A 27588-nucleotide genomic window follows, 5' to 3' on the forward strand; every position below is an offset into this window, starting at 1 on the left:
GGGAAATCCTCACTGAAAACAAATCCATACTGGAAATTACTTCAGATGCAAGCAAACAGAAGCAAAGGAGATTCGTGCTGCAAATGCCATCCTTGCTTTTGTCACCAAGTGGGAACCCCACTGAATTCACATGCTTTGCTGTTTAGTGCACCCTGGGGGTGCAGTAGCCACTGCAAGCACAATTTCGATACCCTTTAGCTCTCAGAAACTGTGAACCCGGTCCTCCCTTCACTGTGGTGGTGTCTGGAGGTAATATCTCACTGACTGAACTCAAGCTGGGAGTAGCAGCAACTCCCTAACTCTACAAGCCTCCTCAGATTCCAATGAAAGAAAAAATCAGGAGAGTCACTGTGATTTTAACTGGGGATTTAAATACATCCTCTCTATATATATTTCCTTTTTTTTTTTTTTTTTTTTGGTTTGGTTTTTGGGTTTTTTTTTTTTTGGTTGGTTGTTTTGTTTTGTTCTGTTTTGTTTTCCTGAAGCTTCTGTTATCAGTTAAGCACCTAGGTCTCCTACCTACTTTACTTAGTTAAGCACCTCCTGTCTCACATTTGGGACAGACCCAGACCACCTCTGGGCTGTGACCCCCACCCAGCCTCTGCAGATCTGTACAAGAGGCCACATCTGACCAGGGCACCAGTGCAGCCTCCCTTGTCAGCACACACTTCATGGAAAGCCTGTGAAAAGCAGTGGGAAGTGCATCCTTAAGTGTTCTGCTGAGTGACATCTAAAGCCCTACAGCCCCATTCTGATAGGGCTCTGCAGACAATTCCTTGAGCCTCAGGCAAAGCGCTGCTGAGCTGCTGGCAATGCACAGCCAGAACCTGCCTATCATACTATTAACAAACTTCTACTCACAACTTTCAGGTCCTCAGGTCTTCCTGTTCTGAATGGTTTTCCTTGCCTGTCTGACTACTCTGACTCAAAGGAAACTCTACTGGAAGTAAGCAGAGTTAGATGAGTGCCATTAAAATTATACCACCTCAAGTTTTAGAGAGTTTCATCCCTTGGTTCTGCTAAAATAGCATGCAAAAAGTGTATGAGACCACTAATTTACAAACCACTGTTTGCCTTAAAGAAATGACACAGAAAAGAGTAAGTTTGCCTTAATATAATGATAATTCAAAGCTTTTACAGAAGCAGATGATCCGCACCAGAAGGATAAAATAGAGCAACAAAGTGAAATATCATCATCCATCTATGCTAGTTTTGTCTGTCCTTTTTGAATGAACACATTTCCCAGGGCACCGCTTCCCTAGCACAGCATCTCTAGTTTCACACCAACCTACAACTACACCATTTTTGAACATGTAACTTATATATAACTTGAGGTAGTTACCAGTCACCAAAGAGGAAATTATGTTTCTTCTTGAAAGGGGTAATTATCTAGGCTCTGGCTCTAAAGACACTGAAAACGAGATTTACTTCCCATTAGCCATCAAAGCCACAGTTGTGCCATAATTATAGAAGTACTTAAACAGAAATAAAACCTTAGATGCTTGTGGCACAGCAGTTTGCTCTTCACAGTGGTTTAAAATGTAAGCCAGCAGTTTATTATTTAAATATATTTTCATGAGGTGAATGCGACAGAAACTGCTGCTTTTTGTAACTTGAGTTACAAAGCAATCCTAAAGAAGAATTAAGAACTACAGTTAAGTTGTGTATTATCATGTAAATGACAAGGGAATGTCACATGGGATTCTGTGCATTGTTCATAGAGATAAATGCAGTGAACTATAAATACAAGTTCAATAGAAAGCCTTGACAGTTCAGCAGCGGAATGAAAGCTAGTCTTGGAGGCTGCTGGGACATTTTGAAATAAATACTCATACACAAAGATGCAATATCTAACACATCTAATTAATCAACCATTAATTTTGTTTGTAAAACTGTTGTCTTTTAAAAAAAGCTACCCCCAACCCCCCCCCCCCCCCCAACAACACTGTAATGGCCAATGAAAATTGTCTTTCTATGAAGTTTAATCTAAATAATGAATATTAATAGACCAAAGACCTCCTGCAGGTAGGAATGCACAGCCCTCCCTGAGCTCAAGGGAGGGTTACTGCTCAACACAGAAAACAGCACCTACTTGCACAGCAGCCACTGGGCCATGCTGCTGCCTTCATCAAGAGCTGTCTGTCCAGATGTAGAAGAGATTATGCTGCTGTTTGATTATAGCAGGACATATACTGGCATTTGGGGTCAAAAAGGATTAGTTTATCCTTTGTCCTTATTCTGGCTGTTATTTCGAGCCATACAATGGCCTCTTCTATGAATACTGGTACACGTAAAGAAGCAAGCAAGAAATGCCAATATTTTATTTTGTACACCCACTGCTACTGCTTCGCCCTAGAACAGACCTTGTGTAGGAAAAAAAACCCCCACCAACTATTTCAGCATGATTAAAAAGCTTTCTTATTCTTCAATTCTGCCTCAATCTCTTCATTGCAAAGATAACCAAAATGGGAAGAGAAGACAGTATGAACACCACTGAAAGCAACTGCCATCCCTGGACATGCCTCTGGAGTAGAAACAGCTGACATGACCTGTACCAGGCTGGTATCCAGTCCCAGCACCCAGAAAGGCTGACAGCAGCTAGCCCACACCAGTGTGGGCTATCAGTTTGCTGAAACTACCTGCTTCAGTTATCTCAAGGTTAGTCCTGAGAGAGGCAGTTCATTTCAGCCTTTGAAAACCAGATAGATGTCTATTCAGCTGAAGTACTCACACTACTTCAGGCACTTGAAGAGTTTTTCCTCTTTCAGGGACACCTAGGAATGAGAGAAGGGTAGTGTTTGAAAGCTACCCCTCCTTGCCTCAGAGGAATGAGTAAAAGTTCATTCTGATCAGTGGAGTGAGAAGCTGCAAAGTGGTGGCCTGCATCGCACATCAGGAAAGACTGAGGAGATGCATGCTTCCCTGTCAAAGCTCAGGCAAACATCCAGGCCAAAGAAGGCAAAACATTAACACACTTTACTGAAATATCGGTTTCTTTAGTATGTTACAGAAAAGTTTATGAACATATATAATGTACATAAAAAGCAGACTTTGTAAAATAAAAAGGTCTTCTATAAAAAAAAAATTTAAAAGTCAAAGTAAAGTGCATGAAACAGTTTTTCCTCCACTTTAACTGTTGTGTCAAAGTCTTAGCACATAGCAGTATTTTTAAAATGGGAGATCTTCTTGTGCCACCCATTAGTCAGTTACTTTACCGGTGAGATGAAACTATGATGGTGATGATTACAAACAAACCCTTAAGAATCAGAACAATTTAACCCAATGAATCCACAAAAAAACTAAGAGCAAAGGGGATATGGGCTTCCTATACACTTCTCATCAACAAGATTTAACAATCAGTGGAAAGGTTCACTCTTGTTAAAGAAAATTGGTAGGAAACAAGTTTCATAAATAGGGCAGTTTTGCTAGTTAGGGGCTCCCCTACTGTGAAATCAGTTCTTGGTCTACGAACATCAACATTCATACTTAAATATGCCGTTGCAAAAGGAAGAATATATAAAAAATGTTTCTGCCTGCCTTCGTTGGAAGGAAAAAAGTTACTCAACCCCAATCCAGACAAAGACGACTGCTTTCCTGTGGGGTCTCCTACAAGGGCGAGTGCACCAAGGTAGTTAAGGAAAGCACTGAAGATGCTGAACCCTCTCATTTTTCCAACTCTGGGGGCAGAGTCCTGGAGCGGAACTGGGCTGTAATTATACCGATTGCGCTCTGCATCTTCAGAGACCTTGACAAAGCGAATTACTCGCTCGTCTCGACAGCCCCGGCAGGCAGGTAGCCCATTATTCCCGCCGCTCCCGGCGGCCCTCCCCATCCCCAGCACCCCCGGCCCCCGGCAGTCGCAGCGACTACGCGGCACCGAGGTGGCAGGCCGGGTCAGCTCCGGCCCGCGGCAGCTGCCGGGGCAAGCACGTCCCGCTGCCCGGGAGCAGAGGCAAGGCGGAGCGCTGCGGCCGCGCCGGGGCCCTCAGAGCACGGCAGCCTGTGCGCGGCAGTGGGCGATGTGGCGGTGCACGAAGTCGACGCGGGCCTGCAGGAGCTCGGCCTGGCGCTCGGAGAGGAAGCCGAGGCGCGCCCAGAGCGGCTCCCGCGCCCGGTAGCGGCGGCGCAGCTCGGCGGCAGCGCTGCGGCGACGGTGCAGCTCGGCCACCCGGCGGGCCGTGCCCTCGCGGAACACGCACACGGAGCGGAGCAGCGGCTCGTTGTAGGGGTCCCACATGGCGAGGAGGCGGTAGCCGTGCACCAGCCCCGCCTCGTTGTCCATGAAGACGAGCCCGCCGTCGGGGGCGCGGAGCAGATTGCTGGTGGCGCGGCGCATCACCCGTGGGTCCCACTGCAGGCTGAAGAGGTTGCTGACCAGGCGGTCGAAGTTGGCCGTCAGGTAGTCGAAGAGGATCAGATCGCTCCACTGCACCAGCTCCACCAGCTGTGACGGCGGCAGCCCGACCAGCTCCCCCGCCGACAACGGCTGCAGCCGCCGGCCGGCGCTCGCCTCGGCGCCCCAGGGCGCGGGAGCCACCACGGCGGTGAGATTGTCCACCCAGCGGGTCAGGCTGACCACGGCGCCCTCGGCCCAGTGCGAGCCGCGCAGCTCCTCGCGCACCGGCTCCCACTGCTGCCCGCGGGCTTCCACCAGGGCGAGGGCCATGGGCGGCAGCCGCTCCTGCATGCCCAGCACCCCGGCCAGGTGATACGAGAGCGCCTCGCCCTGGATCTGCTCCGGGTTGATGCCATAGCGGACGCAGGCGCGGCTCCCATCCGACAGCCGCGCCAGCCGGTTGGAGCTGCGCCCGCAGCCGCCCCGCTCCAGCGAGGCCACGCGGGCTGCGCGGGCGGCCGACAGCCACGCCGCCGCCTCCTCCGCCGCGAAGCCCGGCGGCACCTGCTCCTCCAGCTCACGGCTCCAGAAGATGCCCCGCTCCACCGGAGAGCCGGTGTCGGCCGGCGGCTGCGAGTCGGTTACAGCGAGCTGCTCCTCGCCGTCCCGCTCCTCCCGGTCCGTCGCCGCCGCCGGCACCGCCAGCAGCGTCCGAAAAGTTTTCTGCCCGCCGCCGCCGCTGGACTCGCCCCGCACCGCCGAGGAGCGCCCCCAGCCCCATCGCCCCGGGGGCTGCCCGGCGGGCAGGCGCGGCTCCGGCAGCGCCGCCGCCTCCCGCCGCAGCAGTACCGTCCAGAGCCCCGGCAGGGCGCCCAGCAGCAGCAGCCCCAGCACGGGCAGGGGCCCCGGCGCGGCCCGCCTCGCCCGCTTCATCCTCACGCCGCTTCACGCCGCTACCGCGGGACGCGGCGGCGGTACAGCCCCGCCGCTCGGCCGCTCAGCGCAGCGCTGGCGCATGGCCGCGGGCCGGATCTGCCGCCCGGGGAGCGGCAGCAGGAGCAGGCGAGCCCCGGCGGCTGCCCCACGCCGTGTGCGCCCAGCTCCGCCGGCGGCCGGGAGACCACGGGCACCGCACCACGTGGGGGAGCCGGGGGGGCGCGCCCGGCCCGCCCCGTCTCCCGGCGTGGCCCTCCGCTTAAAACGGCGATGGCCCGCGCGGCCACGTCGGTGGTCCCACACACGGCAGGGCGCCCCGTCGAGGAGGCGGAAGGGTCGCGGATGGCGTGGGAGCCGCGCCGGTCGCCCGTCCAGCGGGAAGGGAGAGCGCTGCGGCGGGGGCGCTTGGCCCGCCGGTTCCTCCTCGCCGCTGCGGGCAGCACAAAGGAGCCTGCACACCGAGGAAGAAAAGCGGGGAGGGGGAAGGGGAAGAGGAAGGCGGTACGCACGCCAGCGGGGCCGCCCCCCGCGCCGGTGCACGGGCGGCCGCGGAGCCCCGGGCGCGGCCGCGCCGCCTCCCGCCCACGGCAGCACGGCGGGGTCGCGCCGCGGTCAGCGGCAGAGCGGCTCCCCCTCCGCTCCACCACCCTCAGCCCCAGCCGGCGCTCGGGGCCGCGCGGGGGCCGGGAGCCGGCAGGTGGTTGCACAAAGGGACCGCTGCAAACACGAGCGGTACACACCCGGACAGACACCTGTCCGCCCGGCAGCGGAACCGGACCCGACACGCCCGGACACCGCGGCGTGATGCCGGGGCTCCCTGCCGGGCAGGGCCGCCAGTGACCGTGGGCGAGGCGCGGTAGTGAGACCTCACGGAGCATCACCTCTTCTTCCCCCTTCTGTGGCGGCCGGTGGGCGCCCGCCTGCACGGAGGGCAGTGCCCTTCGCGTCCTTACACGCCGGGGTGTGCGCGGTGCTCAATATCAGGTTACGGAGTGTGCGGACCAGCTTTTCCTGGCATTTTAACTCCCTCGAGAGGGTTTAACCCACCTCGCGGGATATCCTGCCCGACGGAACGACAGCCAGCCTTTCTTTTCAAGTTGTGTCCCTTTGAGGTGTTTAGAAGAGTAGCTATTTCTCTATTCCCCATTTCAATTTTTCTGCCTTCGCAATGCAAAGAAGCTTAGATCTGCTTTTTCGGTATTTTACTGGCGACCTCTCTTGGGAAGAACACGTTTGTGAGCCGAGCGAGATTAAACACCTCTCCCTTCTGCTATCATTGCCGTGGCTATCCTCCAAAGTAGTTATTGGAGTTGGATCAGCATAGCAAAACCACGGCACACAGAATCTTAAATACTGCAAAAGAAAAAAATTCTCTTTCACGTCTCTTGAACTCTTTGCTCTCTTGAGGTATCACAACAACTCCTAGTTTTTCAGCCACACCCCAGTCTTTCAAGTTTGATGGAATACAGTTTGTTTACTTTCAGTATAAGAACTAGGGAATTCGTTCTTTTTCAGAATTTTGTTAAAAGCATTCAAACTATCCTAATCCACCTTAAGGACTCACACTTATACACACACATACGCCTAGCCCCGCAGAAAAAAATCCAAACCAACCGAAACACACACACACAAAAAAAAAAAAAAAAAAAAAAAAAGGAAAAAAGGCAGAAGTTGAATTCGGTGTCTTTTTTCCCTGTCTTCTGCCTCGAATTCCCGGGCAGAGCCCGGCGGGCGCCTCCCCGCCGCTCCGTGCGGCCGCGGCCGTGTCGCAGCAGCACCTCCTGCCGCTCGTGGCTCCGCGCTGCGGCCCCGGTAATAATGATAATGAGAGACACTGACCAGCCCGGCTCCCCTCAGAGGCAATACAAGCTGTGAAACACTCCTCTTGCTACCCAAGAATTCGGGTCTCGTGCTGTTCCGACCCTGAAGCCTTATTGCCAGATGACGCTTTACACTTTCACCCTTTGAAACCACACGAGCTGCGCGGTGAACACCGGGTGTGTGATTTGGAGCTGGTGGCTGCTACACTTCACAGTGGTCGATGAGAACAGTACCGTTACCCTGCGCAGGAGGCTTTTATCCAACAGTATTTTTACCAAAGAAATGACACAGAATTTCCTCTGTTCTCTGCCACTTTGTAGCTTGAAATAGGTTTAAGAAAACTCCTAGGTTGTTGGAAAATTATTGAAAGCAAAACCACTAATTTTATTCCATATGTAGGTTGGACATGTATTTTGCTTTCTATGAATTTGTGTTTCTTTCAGGTGAGTTATGCTTCTAGTGAGCATCCAGCTGCCAGTGTCTGCACTGGGAATCCCCCCTGGAGCAGAACCATTGCCATGGATAAGGACACTACATTTCCTGGTGTTAAGGTGAATATAACCTCCAGGTTAAGGATGACATTAATTTCAATTACAGCTTGCCTCTTGTAAGCTAAGCAGTTAATCAACAAGCTATACTGTGACTACACCCTTAGATCAATAGCTGGGAAAACATCACCTCCCCCAAATACTCCACCTCTTAACTGCACTCTTTGAAAGAAGTACAGGCCAGAGTTTAGCTGAGCCATCCCTGTGGCTAATCGTCCTGCTTACAAGCTGCAATATTTTTTAAAACCAGACAATTGGTAGAGGGTTAAACATCAGCCAAGCTGTTCAATTTACAGCAGGTTAAGCATTCCTGAAACTGTGATCACTGATATATTTGGGTCAGTCAGATGTCTTGTTAGTGCTTTGCAGACATGGCAATGAGCAGCTCAAAGATAAAGCAGAAAGTCACCAGGCTTCACAGCCCTGCACTGGGGAAGGGAGTGCTGGCCACTGTCCAGACCCAGAATTCTAGCAAGAAGAAAGATAACAAAATAATTTCTGGCTTCCCCATGTTGTTTCTTATATTAACTTGATTTTAGCTACCTGGCAAAGCTAGGCTCATAGAATACCTGACTGCTGGTGTTTCACACTCTTTTTGGAGTAGTGAAGGTTTTATTCTCCTTATTCCCCTCCTGGCATGCCAGTACCCAGCTTCTCAGTGATGTGGAGTAGCTCTCATTGCAGGCAGCAATTCCTCCCAATAAAGGCAGAAGAAACAGGAACTGAACAGAGACTTGAAGATTTCTCCCCTGCAGTGAAAGTTATTTTGCATTCAAGACAAATGCCAAACTCTAATGGGCTTTGACAGGGTTAGGATCACGGGGAAGCAGATGGGGACTTTACTTTTCTGGACACTGTATCTATGCTGGAGTTGAGTGGCCCTGCCTCAGCTAACAGTCTGCTGGGCAAGGAAGGCTGGCAAACCACACACAGAGCCAGTCTCCATTGCACCAGAGCCTGCAACTATTAGCAGCTCCAAAGCTCCCAGAGGTGTGCCAGTGCTCTCCAGGACAGGAGGGAGCATCCTGCATGGCTGGAGCTGCAGCTGACAGAGGGGATGCAACTGTAGCCTGCCACAGGGAGGACTGTCCCAGCCAGGAGTAGGCACCCTCTGGCTCAGGCAAGTTCTGGCTTGTGCTAGCATTGCATATCTTTGTGTGATACTCTCCCACAGCTCAAGGCTTCAGTGCAACACCTCCGCCCCCACACTTCAGAGGCATTGCCATGGAAGTTATTTCCCAGCACAGACCGTTTTGGACTACCAAAATTAGTCAGTCCCCTCCAGTAGTTCCCAGGCTCGTGAAATGTTCTCTCCCTTCACTGAGTACTGACAGACACTTCCCATTCAACGTTGGTTTTAGTGCATACCCAAAGCCACACCTAACACACCTCAATGCCAAGCTGTGGGTCTGGTGACAGCCACATCAACCTCTGCAGGGCTGTGAGCTCCTTTCCTGGAGACTGCAGGGGATGAGCCTGAGCTATTGCTTCATGGTGATCTCTCTCACTAGCACAACACACAAAGCCCTTCATTTACTCTGAACTGGGGTTCAGGATTCCAGGGTGGGATGGGAATAGAGTCCTTTTATTCTGCTCCGGCATATTTTTTCTACATTTCACCCTCTTAAGACTTTTTATACAGCTTGCTCCCACCTGGAGTACTTCTCCAGCTCTATCTGCACTCTCTCTTCTTTATCAGTCAGGTTACCAAACACCTCTGTTTCTATCCAGCATTTCCTCAACTGTCCACGAATAGCTTGTTCCCACCCCTGGTTAGCACCTTTGGTTCCTGGCAGTGAGCTGGTGCCAGTGAGCTCCCAAGTAGTGAGAGCCATTTTTAAAGGGACCACTTGAGATTGCTGTCAGGAGAGGGGCATTGAATACATGGAACAATGTGCCTCCACCGGTAGGACTCAGGACTGCCCTGGCCATGTGAAAGCTGCTGCAGACAGGCTGGAGCAAAATGATGCCCCTGCTTCCTCAGTGCTGCACATTCCTGTCCCTCCACATTTCCTCTCTTTGTGTTCTGAGTCACTGGATGAGGGTAAATGTGGGTATCAGGAGCTTCCATCAGGGCAGTATTGATTCTCCACACCCCAGTAACCTACACTGGCTGATTTGCAGGGCTCCTTTTCTGCTGATGGTGGGTTTCTCCTGATGCAGCCTCTCTGGTGCCAGCTTACTTGGTGGTGAGAGCACCTTATGCTGCCCTTCTGTACTGCCTGAACCCATGGCCTCCTGGAGAAAAGGCAGCTCAGGCTCAGATCCTCTTGCAAGTGTGGCCTGTGTGTTTCAGTTCTTCCTGTTGCAAGGAAGTTGCTTAGACTAGCTGGCTAGTGGTGAAGAGTTGTGCCTGCAAAGCTACCTAGTACAGGTGCAGGGTTACCTTCAAAACACTGCTCCTGCCAATACAGCTTGTTTCTCTGGGGGAAAGGTGGGGAGTTTGGAGTAAACGATACTGGCAACAAGTTAGTGTGCAAAAATGTTACCTGCTTAGGGTCACTCTAAGTTATTCTCACACTAGGAGTGCTTGGTACAAACCTATCAGCAGCATAGCCCATGTATATGCCTGATCGGCTCCGTCAAGGTGGATTTGTATTTCTCAGACTAAAAAATGCATCCCTTATGATGAGATATTCCAACAAGTGAAGGGCAGGATTTATAGCTGGTTGTGACTGGGGGAGGGCTGAAGAAGTTAAGGTGCTCTGCATTTCGTATCAGGGAGGTGTGCATTAGAGATGTTACCCTGCAGGCTTGTTGGCAATTTCTGGAAGTATTTACAAACTTGTCTCAGCCTGGAATACAGAAATCTGGAAGCTTTTCTATTGTTTTGACTCCATAGTTGATTTCACAGTAAAGCTCTTGGACACATGGGATTGTATGAGGGGGTTTTTTTGCTTGTTTCCTTTGTTTTATTTTGTTTTGTTTGTTTGTGGGCTTTTTTTCAGTCTGAAGTGCCATGCAGAACATGAAGCCAGGCAATTTCCATACACAGAATGGATTCTATCTCCCCTGTGCTCTGTGACTCTTTGTTTTTAATATCAAAGCAATAAATGAGTCAGTGCTTGAGCTCTTGTGCCTGGCTCTTGAAAGTGCTCATAAGATATGTCAGGTGCCTGGTGATGTGAAGTCTTTTAGGGCATTTGTTCTCACCCTCATCAAACGTGAACAGAAAAGATGGAAAGACATTTGTGTTATGCTCAGACTGCCACTCTCAGGGTCTCCAACAAGCAGATTCTGCAGAACTGTCATTAAAGAAATATATTGAAATGATAGGTCAGCAGCATCCATTATACAAATACAATCCAGCCTCTCCAGACAGCTGATGATTAAGCTGGGAGGACTTTTCTCATGAGTGATATCAGGCATGATGGCCTTGCTCTTCATGGCTTGGGGGGAAATCCTTGGCTGATCTGAACTGGCAAAGCTGCACAGTGGTGAGCTGCTCACTGAAACTTGCAGCGTGCACATTAAAACAGTTCTGGAGGTCACCACTCACCCTGAAATACTGGATACAACCTCATTCTGGAGGGAAACACAGTAGCCATTTGTGTCCATTACAAAATATACTTTTTTTTTTTAAAGATCAAGAAGTAAAGAGGTTCAAGACCTCTTGAAGTGAAATTGCTGAGGTGATTTAGGAAGAGAAAAGGTAATTATCCCATGAGAGGATAAATAACACATTGGGTATTAGCCTCTGCTTTCAAGTAGGGTATCCTGAAAGCTAAGACCCCATGGCCTACAATATTCATGTCAGCTATATCAACAACTTTTCTTCTCTCCTTCCTCTGGCTGCCAAAACATGAGTGAAGAATATTGTTCAGTGAAGAATATTGGTCAATACAACTCTATTATTCAATACAGTAATTCTGGGAACCTGCCCTGGTGTAACAGAACAGAATAGAGAGGAGAACTCCAGATTTGGTGTCTTTCCAGAAGGGAGGAAGTCAAACCACCCTGGTAATAGCCCATAGACCTTCTTTTTTCCTGACGCCTCCTGCAAACCCCTGAGATTTTATGTGAAGTATGTATGGTTTGGAAAGGTACTGTCTTTAGATAGAGAGTGTTCATCATCTTCTGGTAAGCTGTGCCAGGGGTTAAATACCGTCACTATTAAAAATATCATCCCTTTAATGTGTTCTCCAGGCACTTAGCCCTGTGATGGGCCCAATTAAAGACTGAAGTGGACCAGACTTGACTAGAAAAATAGGGCCAGGCTAAAGGTAGAGTTACTATTGTCACAGAAAGGAAGGAAAAAAAGGTCATAACATTCAGCTTCTACTGCAAAAACACACCCAGGACACTTCTAAACTTTTCAGCAAGTCCTAAAAAACTGCAGCTTTTGCACTGCTGGTGAAACTGTTCTAATTAGTCTTAAGGTAAAAACCCCAGCTGTGCCAGTGGAAAGCCAGATGTTCAGTTGTCTCTGAGGCAGAGAAAAGGACCAGCTTAAACAGCAAACCTAGTTTCCAGGCCCCTAATACCTTCTGTCCGATGTGCTGCCTGGAGAGGCAGCTGGGTTCTTTCCAAGGCCAGAGGACCCTCTTTGGCTGCCAAGAGTGCTGAAGGGGGAAGACACAGACAGAAGAAATGTATGAATTCCCTGGACATTTGCTTTTCTTCCCCCAGCCTTTCCCCTCGTTGGAGGTGTCCTCTGCTCCTACATGAAGCTGTCAGGTGAGGCAGTAAGAAATGAGAGGCAGTGTCCCAATCCCTCTCCTTTGGCCCACAGGTCCTGCCAGAGGAAGTCTTCTCTACACTGTACCAGCATGGTGCAGGGTTTCTCAGCTCTGTTTGCCTCTTACCCACACCAGGCATTCCAGGGAGCCTGTAGCTTGTCCGTAGGGGCATCCCTGGCCTGACACTCAGGCACTTAGGGCTGTACAACAGCATGCAGGTACACATTAACATGTACAGCATCCTGTGGGCTGTAGGATGCAGCCTCCAGGCACATTTGGGGAGCAACTCTACCTCAGGGACAGGTACAATTCCTTCTCAGATGACAGTATAGTCCTTTGTATCAGGCCACACTGAGGCTCTCTCCTCACTCGTGAGGGCTCTTCTTTTTCCACATTCTCTAGGGTTTTGTTTTATCCAATTTTAAGTGACTCAGATGATGAGATTTCCACTCCTCCTCACTCTATCCAGTGGATGTCTCTGCTGAAAGCACTGACTGTGGCTGCAATACCTATTGTAATAGTTGTTCTGCATATTCCAGCTGTTAGGATCGAGTCATTGACTGACACTCTCAGACTTCAAACAAGAATAAGGTCTACCTCTTACTGCTCTTCCACGTGGCAGGTTGATGAAGTCACAACATAGTTCAGGGGTGATCAAAAGAGACTTCAGAGCCTTGGGACAGATAAGGGAATATGGAACAGATGTTACCTTCTCACCTATCTTTCCATTTGCAGGCAGTGACTTTGGAAGAAACAGATGGGCCCAGTTTATGAAATACATGGCTCTGAGGCTGTAGTCACCACCAAAATATTGGATTTTGGGGATAGCCTACACAGCACCAGGCCTGCTGGCACCAGGTGGGATTCATCGTTCTCAAAGCTGGAGGAGTGTCTTCCCTCAGGAGCTAGTGGGGCTCATTGGCAGAGCTTTAAACTAGACTTGAAGAGGGAGAGGGATAATAATACCAGGCTTGCCCATGACAAACTGTGGCATGAAACACCAAGGTTAGAGAAATGGGGAGCTAGTGAGGGCCCTCAGCCGGTGGCTCTGAGACACGCCGGCTACACTGGAGCACACTTGAAATCTGAGCAGTGCAGTTGACATGCCTGAGGGATGAGATGCATCCAGAGGAACCTGGACAAACTCAAGAATTGGGCCCATGGGAACCTCATGAGGCTCAACAAGGCCTCATGAGGTACAAGGTGCTACACCTGGATCAGGGCAAGCCTGTGTCGGCACAGGCTGGGGGATGAACAGATTGAGAGCAGCCCTGCCAGGAAGGACTTGGGCATGCTGGTGGATGAGACCCTGGATGTAAGAAGACATTTTTAGCTCAGAAAGCCAATCATGTCCAGGACTGCATCAAAAGCAGCATGGCCAGCAGGTAAAGGGAGGTAATTGTGCCTCTTTACTCTTGTGAGACCCCACCTGGAATGCCATGTCCAGCTCTGGGGTCTTCATCACAGGAAAGACATGGACCTGTTGGAGCGAGTCCTAAGGAGAGACATGAAGATTATTAGATTCCCTCCTGTGAAGGTGGACTAAGACAATTGGATTGTTGAACCTGGAGAAGAGAAGGCTCTGGGGTGACCTTATTGGGGCCCTTCAGTAGCTGAAGGAGGCCTATGAGGAAGATGGAGAGGGACTTTTACAAGAGCATGTAATAGGATAAAGGGATGATGGCTCTAAACTGAAAGCGGGTAGGTTTAGATTGGATATAAGAAAGAAATACTCTACTGTGAGGGTGGAGAGGCACAGGAAGAGGTCACCCAAAGAAGCTGTGGCTGGCCCATTCCTGGAATTTTTCAAGGCTAGGTTGGATGTGGTCTAGCTGCATTAATGATGTCTGAGCTCAGGAGCCCAGGTTCAGTTATTAGCACACTTTCAGGATTAGCCTAAATTAAGGCTCAGGTGGACTTAGGAGTCTGTGTCTCTGCAGCTTCAGTGCTGCATACACCACTGCCCATTGTGCAGTGGAGATGTTCCCTGTCAGGACTCTCACGTCTGAAAGAGCATGAAGCAGAAATCAAAAGACACGCACACACACACGTCATGAAGGTGACCTAGTTTTGAAGGTCCAAACTCATGATTTTCCTGTGATTAGGGTTGGTGCCATTGAGAATTTTCTCCATTGCACCCTCTACATCTTAGTGTGACCCATTTAAAATTCTAAGCCTAATTAACGTTAAATAAATATCTTATTGATTACATATTTGCTTATCTGGTATTTATGTAGCATTCTCTCAGGGAATAAGTAAAAGGTCAGAAGCAAGCAATAGTTATTGCATGTGATTTAAAAGGAACTCTGAAAGTACCCTTTTAATTTTAAGGACTACACTCAGGAACGAAATCTGCCCTATATCTAAATGCCATGAACTCTTTTGCGTTCAATGAACTTAAAAAGCATTTTTTTGAATCAAAATGCATTTTAACTAAATGGAATCCAGTTTATCTACAAACAGGAAAGCCTCTCATTTACTGCATAGCTTAACTGGCCCAAAGCAATACTTGGTTCCTCAGGCTGCAAAGTCTGTGGCTGCCACTAAACAGCGCAGCAGGAAGAGTAACGCTGCTGAGTGGCTGGAGCTTTGGGCTGTAAAACTGCAAGATAAGGATAATTTATAGTTCTGCTGCAGTTAGGCTGTATGTCTTCCATGTGCTCTGGTAGGATAAGCCTCCTCCACCTTGCTGGGGAAAGAGATGCCGTTCATCCTCCTCCAGAACCCTGGGGCAGGTTTAGGAGTCCTGGCAGCCAATTGACGGGCAGTGTAAAAAGCTCCGTGTCGCGCATACCACGTGCTGCACAAGTGTGTCTTTCATCAGGAACAATGAAATGCAAAAGCACGAGTCTCCCCCTTAGCCTTTCCTCCATCCAATAGTTTGGCAAGACAGGGAATGTGTTTGTTTCTACAGTTGGCCCGGTGCATTTCTCCTCTGTGACAGCGGGTGAGACATTTAGTTAGCCAGTGCCTTGGTTTCTCCACTTGCAGAATGGGATGCTGTGAATAAAAGTTATTTGGTAGTATCTAAAGAGGTCTTTTAGTTCTCTTTGAGAGCTAGAAATTGCTGGTGGATACTCAAGAAAATCAAGGCAGTAGAATCTTTTTTGTTGTTGCTGTCATTTCACATAACTTCTGATTTATGCATGTCTGTATTCTTCTCACTGATCTCAAACTAAAGGCTGGAAAAAACCAGAAGTTTTGAGGGGTAAATGAGTTTCACTATCTTCCAGACCAGCTACAATTCTTTCAGTTTTCATCCCTACCCGGTTCCCCATTTTATCCCATTTGAACTTCTCCAGTATGTGGGTGGAGAGGAAGAGCGGCAAAGACATAACAGAGAAAAACCTTTTTCCTCTGGGAAGCTGACCAACATTTTTGTTTTAATTTAGCCCAGTTTCCTTGCAAATGACTTTCTGCCTAGCTGTTGAACTTTCTGTAAACAGTTTAGTGAGAGTCATAAAACAAATCCCTCAAAGATGAGAAAAATAAACATAGTCATGAGTTACTGGAGTGAACTCTCTTCCTCCTGCTCATTAGGCATCACAGAGCTGTTTTTCAACTGAGTCACAAGAAAACAGACCAGGGAGATGAGAGAACACAGCACAAAAAAACAAAAGCACCATACAGAAAGTATATATATATATATATATTTGTGTATTGTATATTTTTTAAGCTTTGAGATAGATTTGAATAGACATCTGAACTTCCTCAGATATGGAGTGGCAGTAGAGATGTGGCTTAATGTAGTCTGCCCCACAAGAAGTGGCAAGTTGGTGTCAGGGAGGAGCTGAGCTGGTACTGGGTGTTTCTGGGCTGGAAAAGCAACTGCATGGGCACGTGTGCTGTGTCAGCTTCCCTGTTCAGACCACCTGGGCTTCCAGTCCTTACCTTAAAATTGTCTTTAAGTTTTGCATTAGGCTTTGAAACCACTGAGGCAGACACAGGCATTACAGGTCTCTTTACAAACTCTATACCAGATGCTCCGTTATTCTGGGGCAGAGCTAAGTGTAAAGAAATACATTGCATTTCTCTAATTACCTTTTTACAGGGTTTCTCAAATTAAGCAGCAACAAGGAGCAATTCGGCTTTGTAGGGGTTGCATCACCAGGAACCTCCTCAGCACTCTGTGCTGCAGTGTTGTGCCAGTGTATGGACAGGCAACCTGAAGCAATTACCTCAAAGTACTTTTGGTGCTCTCTCTGCCTGCTAGGACAAAGGACAAGGACAAAGCCTGTACGAAGACCCTGGACCTTCCTTCTGTATATCCTCTCATCAGGAGCTGAAGCACTCAGGAGCCCACACAAGGACTTTGAGAACTTCCTGCCTCCTGCTGCCAAAACCAAAGAAAACACAATATTTACTGAGTTAAATATGCAATGTGAGGATGATGTTCAGGCTCTGATTTAGACTACAGCTGTGACATGCTCAGATGAACTCATGTTATGAATTCTGGTCAGGAAACAAAATAATATTTAATGTTCAACACCCATCTTACTTACTTTATTATCTTCAAACATCAAGGTTAAATCTGCTCATGGTCAAATGCTCTGAAATGTCCAAAGTTATTTAGATACTGACAGTGTATCACTAAGAAATCTCTACTTAAATGCAAGTTATTCCATGATTTATTGTTTTTAGTAGGGCTTGACAGTCTGAATATCACCATAGCAGTAAACAGCTCAGCTCTCTCAAAACTTGTCTCTGTGAGACTTCTTCCTCACCTTGGATGAGGAAGTCCTGCATCCAAGTAATTTGTGAAGACGTTGAAGAGCACAGGGCTGAGTATGGAGCACTGTGGAACCCCACCGGTGACAGGTCACCAGTCCAATGTCACCCCATTTTCTGTCACCCTTTGTGCCCATCCTGCGAGCCAGCTGCTCACCCATCACATGATGTGTTTGTCCAGCTGTGTTCTGGACATTTGTGTTTGGGCTATCACTGTGAGTGGGAAAGTCAAAACCACACAATCAAAATTAGTCCTTGTGATGACAGCTCTACAAATTGGGATATCAGATTTGAGATGAAATAGCAAAAGCCTTCTGTGCACATGTGCACAGTGTCCAGAAGCCAAGGGGAGTCAAGTGCCAGCTGAGACATTTCTTGGAGCTCAGAGCCTTTGACATTCTGTATTCTTGGATGAAGCTGACTGTGCTGAAAGGAGTGTAATTGGCAAAAAGATGACATCATCTGGATCTGGATCTTTAAAATAAAACAGGAGAAGACGAAATCAGTCTTTGCTCCAGAAAAGTTGGTACGAGTTCCCTTCAGGCAGCCTTAGTAGAACAGTTGTGCTATTAAATTTCCAAAATATTTCTGTTGGTGGAAATTCAAACATTGAATTTAGCTTGTGTATTAACTTGGCTGGTGAGGGGCAATTAGGTGGGCAATTAGGCTGGCTGGCAAGGAGGTAGCAACACAAAATCCTTTTTAGTATGTCATGTACAGAAGGGAGCTCAGGGAAGAGAAGATGTATCCACAGCTGGCCCTGCCCCTACCAGGGGTAAGTCAGGAGCCCTGTGCTAATAAGAAGCTTGGGATGAGGATTTCCAATGTGCAGTTTCCATACGTGGTTGTACGTCTCTAATCTTTGTGAAAATCTGCCTGTATGGATCTTTATTTAGGATCCTCTTTAGGGTCTTTTAAAATCCTCCCAAGGATTTTAGATGCAGCTTGAGTTTTTTTCCTCTCAAGCCATGGTTTGATTTTCACAATTGTAGCTCTGCTGTGCAACCTCAGACAGCATTGCTTGAATGTACATCTTGATTTTGTAAATGGTTTTACATCTCCCTTGGTATTTACTGCAGGCTCTAATTTGACTTGCCCAGAAATGTGCACATTCACTAATAGCCAGGGAACCTGGAAAAGGAGAAGATCCACATCACCTTACCTGTCAGTCCTTACTAGTTACTTGTGCTTCTGCTTGGCAGCTTAATAGGCTTCATTATGGATCCTAGCAAAGCTAGAGAGACATAGTGGTGTGAACTGTTCGGATAACAGAAATCCCAGCTAGAGACCCATTGCAGAGGTCAGGTATTGGCCACCGTTCTTTTCTCTGGGCTGCCTAATAAATGAACCTATTATTCCTGCTCTGCTGCAGACCTGCTTTGTGCTATGCCAGCCTTACCAGCCTCTATGAAAAGTCCCCATAGGGAAGCCAGAACATTTCCCCGTGCTTTTTCAGAGCAGTGGCTCTTCAATGCTGCTGCAACAAGTTCCTGCATTGTTGCACACTGCTCTGGTAGTGAGGCTTGGGGATTCCCACAGCTGATCAACATTTTTTGCTTCCCTAACCATGACTTACCCAACTTTTCAGCCTTGCTTCTATTGTTAGCCCTCTTTTCTTTTGGACTCTCAAGACAGTCCAAATGAGAGTTTCACCCTGAGGGTTTTACTAGTTTCCCCTTTGCCAGAAACATTCTTCCATGTGCAAAGTTAAAAAAAAAAAAAAAAAGGAAAAAGACAAAAAGATACTGCTTCACAAAGTGCTAATAAAAATAAATCACCATAGTATGGCCAACAAGCTCTTTATGGAAATTCCTTTCTCTCAGGGGTTTTCCCTGGGCAACATAACCCATGAGTATTAGACAGGAAGTATTCATCTAAAACCACAAAAAGCCACAAGTGGGTAGAAACCAGGAAAATTGTTTGCATTTGGCACCACACTTCTTATTTTAATCTCATGAAAAGTCCCAGGACTGGTCTTGGATTTTCTTCTCCTTGAAATTCATGAGGGTCAAGAATAGAATTTGGATGAAAAAAGTGTTAAAAATTAAAAAATTAGAAAATGTTTTGTTTGCAAAAGAATTTTCTTCAAATTTAGTTAAATTTTCGTGATTTCTAAAATTATCTGCATTTTTAATGTAATTTCTCAATACATGGCTAGCATGTACGGCTGCTTCTGATATATTACAATATGACATAATACAGTAGATTGAATGTTTTCTTATTTTAATGTAATTTAATGAAATGTATAATGTTAATTATTAGCAGTAGCTGTTACTTAGAGCTAGTTAAAACTTCATGCTATACTCCCCAGAGTACTTTATCTTATTCTTTCAATCTGTAGTGCACTGTAACAGACTGACACATTGTGCAGCCTGAATGATTTGAGTGCCAGGGTGAGTCAGCAGCAACATTCTGCAGAAAACAGTGTTAATAATGCTGTAAGGAATAGTTTAGTATTAGCAGTACTTCATGCTTAGCTCATATCTTCCATCCCTGTACCAGCAGACACTTAACTAAGACAATTAAATATCCATTCACTCCTTCTGTTTTCCAGATAGACAACCAGAGGCTCAGACTTGAGGCAAGCATCTCCCACCCCAAAAATCACCCCAACGAAAGCATAAGGATTGCTACTGTGCCAGAGGATGGAAAAGGTGCCTTGCTCTCCCTGTGCTTGAAAGGACAGGTAGACCTAGAGAAATGAGATGAGATGCACAGAGATCTCTTTGCTTCTTCCTCAGTTCTCTTATTCACCCTCAGCTGCACTGCTATTCCTAGACACAGGACCTAAATCTGAGCCACAGGCATTTACATGGCTTGGTATTTTTATAGCAACAAAAATGAGTTTCCCTTTAGCCAAAAGTGGCTGGAATCCCAGGTCTGGAATTGTGCTGATGGGGTAATGTCTGGAAGGAAAAAAAAAAAGGAAATCTTAAACATGGAAACACTAAACACTATGGCAACAAGAGGAGCAACAAACGGAGCTTAAAGACACAGGCCCAGCATTAATTTAAGCAGTGAGAATTAGAGAGAGGGAAATGTCAGCATTTTATAATGCTGTGTTTTATCTCGAGTGAGAAGGTAGGATCCTCTGCCCAACAGAAAGGTGTATGTGCTAGACAGAGACAGGCAGCATCCTGCAGCAGGCTGCTGGCTGTCATCAGAATCCCTTCTGGCCACTCAGCTGACATTACATGTGAGTTCTTCTCACATTATCCTTTTTTCCTGAGCCTTCTTTCCAGTCATGTGCTGTAAATACAAAGGAGGGAGCATATCTCTGTAATTTTTTAACCCAGTGATAGGAGTTGGCTGTGCTGCTGCTGCCAAACCATCTGCTCTTAAGTCACGGAGAGATTCCTCCCTTCCCTGAAGAGCAGAGATTTTTCTCCAGTGACATATGACTTGCTCTGTGCTAATTGACAACTCTGTTGAAAATGATGTATCTGTTCAGGATGTGCTGGGGTTTATTCCAGTTTATCCTGGCCCTAGTGACGACACTTCACAGGTCTCCCTTCAACCCCTAAATCCCTGGCAAACAGCTATTTTCCATACATAAACCTCCTGAGTTCTATCCAGAGTAGCCCAAAGGAGGTTTCTCTTGTTTCTTTTATTTCCTTTGTGGATCTGAATCTCTAACCACCATGCCACAGTAGTTTCCAGTAAACATCTGGAGAGGAGAGGCAAGAAAAAGTAGTCTGAAATTGCTCAGTGAAAGGCAGGGGCTTTTGAAGTCGGGACACAGGCTTTAGCTCAGCAGATCTGAATTTATTGTGTTTGCACTTCTGCCACAAAATTCCCTTGAGATCCTTGACAAGACATCCCCTTTCATTACGCCTTCAAGCTCTGAAGTGTCTATGTTAGAGAGACCATAACCCATCTGGGTAAGGATTCTCTGCCTGTGCATGCACAGCATCTGCCATAATGAGGCTTCACCTGGTGAAGCTACTTCCATATAATCACTGGGTGAACTTGCTGTGTAAAGTATTGCCAGGCTGTTCCCTTGCAGCACATTGCATTGCAAAACTCAGCACCTGGATTTCCAGGCTCCTGTAGCTGCTATCTCCTAATGATATATGTATAATAAGTTGGAAGCCATCTTCGTGAAAAAGACTATTTCCTTATAAAAAATGGTTTTTTAACTTAAAAAATGACATCACTAGACTCTGCTTCTCAGCATCCATTGGCAGTGACACCTGAATCTCAGGCAAGTGACTACATATCTGTTTCTTATTCAGCTGCTCTGAGCATCTCTTTCCCAAACTGGAATTTTCTCCTCCTGTAAGGTGGTATTTCATTTCCCCACTGCCCTTGCCCTTACCACAAGGCGCTTGCTGTAAGACTGTCCCGGGCTGTGAGGATTCATGAGGAGGAGACATATGGCCTGGACATCTGCAGCTCTGAGGACAGGACAGGCTGCTCCCACACACCAAGGCTGCTGGAAGCCACAGCGTGTGTGATGTGAGCTGTCCCTGCATGTGTGTGTACGTGAGGTTTGTGCAGCTCACTGCTCAGAGCACTGACTGCACTGCAGCAAAGCAATGACAGTCACAGCAAACCTGCCCTCTTTGGTGATGCTGTTTCTGTGTCCAGGCTGCTCAGAGTTTGGAGAAAATGTGCCAGGCTGGCAAGAGGGGATGAAGAGTAGCAGCAGCAGCAGACAGAGAAGATGAAATTTCATGAATGTTAATTCCTCCCTCTGAAGGTCAGACTGAGGATGCAACTCTCACCTTCAGCATGTTTCCCAGGGCGGGCTAAACATGTGGGACAGGAACAGGACAGTGGTTATTTCTCTCGCACAATCTACCATTTGATCTTGGACTAGTTCCTTCATTACTTGTATAAGTTCCCTTTTGCTATAATGATAGGATAAGAATGCCTTCCTTTGTGAGGTCCTTTGATATTCAAGGAGGAAAAACATCATATAGAATTTACAGATTATTAGTTTTATCAGCATCATTGCCATCTTCCTCTTGAATAAAGCCTCTCATTTGTACAAAAGACGTCATTGTTGAGTATCTCTCCTTGGTGTCAGACTGAAACATACCTGGTTTCATTTTAGAGAAAGAAAGAGAATTGTGTTCCTTCATTCAAGGACTTGGTAAACTTTTCAATGTCTGTCCTGGCAAGGCATCATGAGAAGAGGGTAAAAGAGTAAATGAGAATAATGAGAACCTTTTTCTTTGGCTTCTGTCTCAGTGGATTTCTGATCCCTGAGCTTCAGCAATTTCCAAGTAAAAAAAGAAAAAAAAGCAGTTTATGGTTTTCATTATTACATCCAAATTTCCTCAGAACTGGGGCCAGGTACATTCCAAACAAAGGGATCCTTTCTGACCAAAGTTCTCAAGTATGTAATGCTCATTCTATGCAATGCTGTGTTTCAGCTGAGCACATTTCACACAGCTTTGTTCAGGACCTCCTGTGTTACAGCAGCTTTTAGAGGACAGCACAGAGCAGTGTCCTCACCCTCACTGCTGCCTGTTTTGTACACAGGTGAACAGCTTCTGTCTGTGATAAACTCTGGTTCAGTGCTGCTCAGGAGCACGGGGCATCCCTGTGATACTGTTTCCTGAGGCAGCTCTGGTGCGTTTTGCATGGAGGCAGAACCAAACATTTTTGAAATAACGGTGGGATCAGAGGTGTTACTGTTCAGATGAACATCTTTTGAAGGCTGAAAGACTTTTGGTTTTCACTACATCAGTTGTGTGCCTCTCGTGTAGGGAAAACAGCCTACAGACCCAGAGCAGGAGAAATCAGAAAGCTCTAAGAATTATAGGATTATTTAGGCTGTAAAAGATCAAGTCCAACCATAAACCTACCACTGACAATTCCACCACTAAGCCATGTCCCTAAGCACCTCGTCTACACACCTTTTAAATACCTCCATGGTGACTTAAACACAGCTTTTCCCAGCTTTTGGAGATGATTCCAAGGGAGGAACACATAAGTCCATGTCTTTGCTTTGCATTCTTCTATCTATAAAGAAAGCCTGAAAGTGTTTGCATTTTACAGATACCCTCAGAGAACTTTTCAGCAGATACCTTGCACATGAAAAATTCAGATTTTGTCTCTACTCTTTTTCTTGATACACCCTCTGGACAGCTTAAGAACTAATAGGATTATGATATCTATGATAGAAGTATAGCACAAATAACTTAGAGAAAAAGTAAATTTTATCTTGGATGTTTAAATTCTGGCTCTTGTTAGTACATGTTCAGTGCAGCACTGCTATAGACAGATGGAGAAAAAAGTATCAGTTTGGTGAAGATTCATCTCAGTCTGCTCTATACAGTCAGTAACACAGATATCCTTGAATTTCCAAAAGGAAAGGCAGTTCAGATAAGTCTTGACCTTTCTGATGCTTGAAAGGTTGAGAACAAGAAGAGAAGGGAGGTTTTCCAGGAGGGAGAAAATGTCCCACTTTTCAGGCTTTTTTTATTTGTCCCCAAGAGGAACAAGGAGAGCACCGACTCACCCTGCACTTCCTTTTGCCATTTCTCCTTTCTGCTTCTCCTTATATCTCAGCAAATGTCAGAAAGGAGCCGCAGTCAAGGCAGAAGTTTCTGGCTGGAGAGTCACAGGCAGCCCAGCTGTGGGTCTCACCCTCAGCCTTGAGAAGCCGACCTTGCATCTCATTCTGGGCTTGAAACATCTCAGAATGTTTAAAATAATGGAATAAAAACAAAACAGCAATTGCTCAGACAGCAGGGTTTCCTGGGAGCACTGAAAGTCCTGAACAAAGGCACATCATCCAAACAACGATTTCTACCAACTGCTTTGCTTATCTTCTGCACGATGACACAAAGGGAGAGCTTTGTAAAATGTTGCCTTATGGTGTTTAACCAAGGGTAGGAAGTGGTCAGACCTGTGCCTTACATCCTGCAGAAATTTGCAGTATTGTGGAGAATTAAATCAGGGAGTACAAGAAAGAGATGATGCCTTCTGCTTCAACAGGGAAATCCAGCAGATTTTATCCACAGTTCTGCTAAAGAGTGGCACAGAAAACCCAAACACTTCATCTAGGTTTCTTAAGCCAAGCTTTTCACCTGTTTCCATTTGGTTTTTCCAGGTTCCTCACTTGGCATCCAAAGATTTGACCACCAGAAGGATGGTCACTGACTGCAGTAATGGAAGCCAATGGGAATCTGCTCTGGTCCTCTTAGAAGAAACAACAGAATTTAAAAGCAAACAAAAGAAAAAACAAGAAAAAAATGTCTAAGCATCTAATTTTGGACCACGTTGACAAATACACTCATGAATTTAATCTGTCAGCCCATCTGTCTCAGCCCCTCAAGTAAAAAATGAGATACAGTCATCACCTCCTTGCTCAGAGCTGTGAGAAAGCATTCATTAATTGCTATGAGGCGTGAGAGCAGGATATTAGTTGAGAGTGTTAAGAAGAAAGATATTCACAGTCAACAATGCTAAATCTTCAATTGCCATAAAGTGCTTAATTCCTTTTGTGTCTTCTTTCAGTCAGAATCCAGTGAGGAGATGTATGGATTTATCTCACAGAGATGCTAATATCAAGCACACTCGCTAAGGTCCAGATTACTGTGATGTGTGGGGTTCAGTGTAAGGTCACAAACACGGAGTTACCCATGTATGGCCGTGGGAGGATGTGGGAGGAAGCACAGCACATGGGCAAGGTGTCAGGAAGGAATGGGAAATAGCACCTGGTCCACTGCAGGGAAAGTCAAACAACCCATATTTTAGTGAAGAATAACCAGGATTTTGCCTGGATAGAAAAGAAATAAATGCATTTCAGGGAGAGGGATCAGACCTGCCTGTGTTCTCTGGAAGGCTTCAAGGAGAAATCAGGCTTGATGCCTGTGGTGATCTGGCCAGCTGAACCCTCCTGTGGGCTAAATCTGAGGGGAAAGGCAAATGGACAGGGCTACCCCTGCCAGGTGGGCACAGGGAAAGGCTAAAATGAACTGCTGGGGGAAAGGCAGAGAGAAAGATACAAAGAGGAAGTCCCTCCTTAATGAATATCAAATTACTTTTTCCTTCCATAGCTTCAGCTTTGCCTTTCATAAATTTTGAGACAATATTATTTATTTTGAATCTCATTTAAAAATGCTTTTATTTGTAACTGGTCTTATTGTGGATTGAATTAAGAGCGATTTCAGGGCAACAAGACACTTTTCACTCAAGGCTGTGCCAGGTTGTAAAGCGGGATGCTAGGACAGTTCACTGGGCTCCCTTGCTCCCAGCACATTCTGCATACTGTGCCCCCAGAGGATCCATAGAAACCAGTTCACAGAGAGAGGGGATAGCTCTTGTTATAGCAAGTTTGCTTGAAAGCTTGTCTGTTTTTTCGAGCTGTATCACTTGGCCTGGTCAATAGTTTTCCTCCTGTAAACTGTGCCATGTCATTAGCCATGCAATTTGGTCTTTTCCTTCTATTACACAAGGATAATATGTTTAAGAGGCTGAGTTAGGAAAGAAAAAGCAAAGGATAAGGAAAAAACCAACAGCTAATCCCTTATACCAGAAATAACCACACTTCTGGAGATATCTGAAAACTTTTTAAATGTCACATTTGATAGGTCAATTTAAACCAGATTATGATCTTGATATGACATTCCAGTCCATCTCCGTTCAAGAAAGCATTTCAGGACCCATTCGATGGTAAACACTATCCTTATGAAGATAAGCATCTCTCTGAGAGGTTTTCTGACTGTGTATGCTCCACCATAGGATGGGTTGGCCTTTTTCTGGTGCAGCTGCCCAAACCAGCCAGCCCCCAGGTCATGACTGGGCCTCCCTGTGAGGTGCCCTCCCTTCTTGGTTGTCTGAGGGCACTGTTTGTAGAGGCACTACGTTAACTTCTTCAGGCCCCTGCTCTGCCCAAAGTGCCCCTATGGAAGTGCTGCTGGGGCATCTTGGCTGCTGCTCCTGGGGGACACAGGAGTAGGAGCCTCTCTTTCTGGCATTTCTGCCTGGAGGGTGTTTGAGATAATGTAACTCCCATGACAAAGAAAGGAAACACTCTGGAGGTAAAACCTTGCAAAATACAATGAATTACTTAAAGCAAACATAGAAAAAGAAAAGTAGTGAACATAATAGAAAAAAATGTATCTTAGTTTTCTCTGACAGAGATTTGAATTGAGCAATAAATAAAATTTACTTTTTTCTTCAGTCGTGGTGTTTTTCTCTCTCCTCCTTTTCTTCCTTGCTGAAGAACAGCTTGCTTTGACTACCTATTCCTACACATTAGGAGAAGACCTTCTGTGAAAACATTTCTTTGATCCTCTCACCTGCTAAGATTTCCTGTCCTTTATGAATTTCTCAGTTTTATGCAGCCCACTACCAACATCTGGTCCTTTTGTTTTGATGTTAAGCATGTTTCACCTCTCACTTGCAGAGAAGTTGGAGAAGCCCATGAACACTTGTTAGCCAGCCCTTCCTGCCGAAGTGTTTCCCTTAGGCAGGCTATCAGTAAGTCTTAACGAGTGACACCTCTTTTTTTCTGGCAGGCACTTGTTGAGGTGCTCACAGCCCCACCTTCCATGGCAGAGAAGTTCTGGACACCAGAGTTCATGCCTGGGACTGAAGCACCTGCTCCAAAGCAGGGTTTCTGCTTCCAGTAAAAGTTCTCTTGGAGTGTGGTATGGCATTCACTGTCACACTGGCTCATCAGCAATTTAGTTCTGTGCTTCATAAATTAAAAGTTATTTTACACAATAGATAAACAGGTAATCCAAAGGCAATTTGCTATGCTAAAGAATATCTCCAATAGAGAGAATCTTCTTTTTGGTGACCAGTGACAGAACTCGAGGGAATGACATAAGGCTATATCAAGAGATGTTTAGGCTGGATATTAGGAAAAGGTTCTTCCCCCAGAGGGTGGCTGGGCCCCAGAACAGGCTCCCCAGGGCAGTGGTCACAGCATTAGCCTGGCAGAGTTCAAGAAGCGTTGGAACAACACTCTTGGGCATACAGTGTGTTTTTTCAGTCAAGGGCCAGGAGCTGGACTTCGGTGATTCTTGTGGATCCCTTCCAACTCAGGATATGCTATGATCCTATGATTCTATGAATAGTGTGTGGCCACAGCTGGACCAAAAAACTGTCTGGCAGTTAATACCCAGAACACCCATGCGTAAATCTATGAAGAGTCAAAAGAGAGTGCAGTGATGGTAAATATCTTTCCTGGGAAACCCACTATCTAGATATTAATCTTCTATAAATACGTCCCTTATTCTGTGGAGTTACAAAGAGTAAAAGAAAGTGACACTTTCCTGTGAAGGCTGAAATTAGATGTTCATTGCCCATGACCTCTAGGGAGGTCATATTTATTTTATTGAACATTTTACCAACACTCGGAAAATATTCTCTTTTCCTGAATATTTTCCCTTTGTCATGTTGCCAAAGCCCTACAGAATGATGAATCATGCTTTACTGACAGTAGTGCTATTATTTCTCATTTGTAACGTAAGCAATATTTTTGGTGCAAGACTTTCAGACACTTGATACTGCTGTTGCAGTGGGACCTAGTGCCTGCATATTTGAGCCTATGGGGAAGAAGGGCATGAAGACA

The 27588-nt window shown here is 46.6% G+C and overlaps 1 protein-coding gene across 1 annotated transcript; it reads right to left on the reverse strand.

The window, feature by feature from the left end:
• Positions 1-2954: 2954 nt before the first annotated feature.
• On the reverse strand, positions 2955-5381 carry FJX1 (four-jointed box kinase 1). The gene has a single exon (XM_048308142.1). It carries the CDS (start codon positions 5267-5269, stop codon positions 3986-3988), a length of 1284 nt encoding a protein of 427 aa, XP_048164099.1. The 5' UTR covers positions 5270-5381; the 3' UTR covers positions 2955-3985.
• Between the last annotated feature and the right edge of the window lie 22207 nt (positions 5382-27588).

This window comes from Corvus hawaiiensis, chromosome 6 (assembly GCF_020740725.1).
Source record: "Corvus hawaiiensis isolate bCorHaw1 chromosome 6, bCorHaw1.pri.cur, whole genome shotgun sequence".
In the NCBI taxonomy this organism is placed as follows: domain Eukaryota; kingdom Metazoa; phylum Chordata; class Aves; order Passeriformes; family Corvidae; genus Corvus; species Corvus hawaiiensis.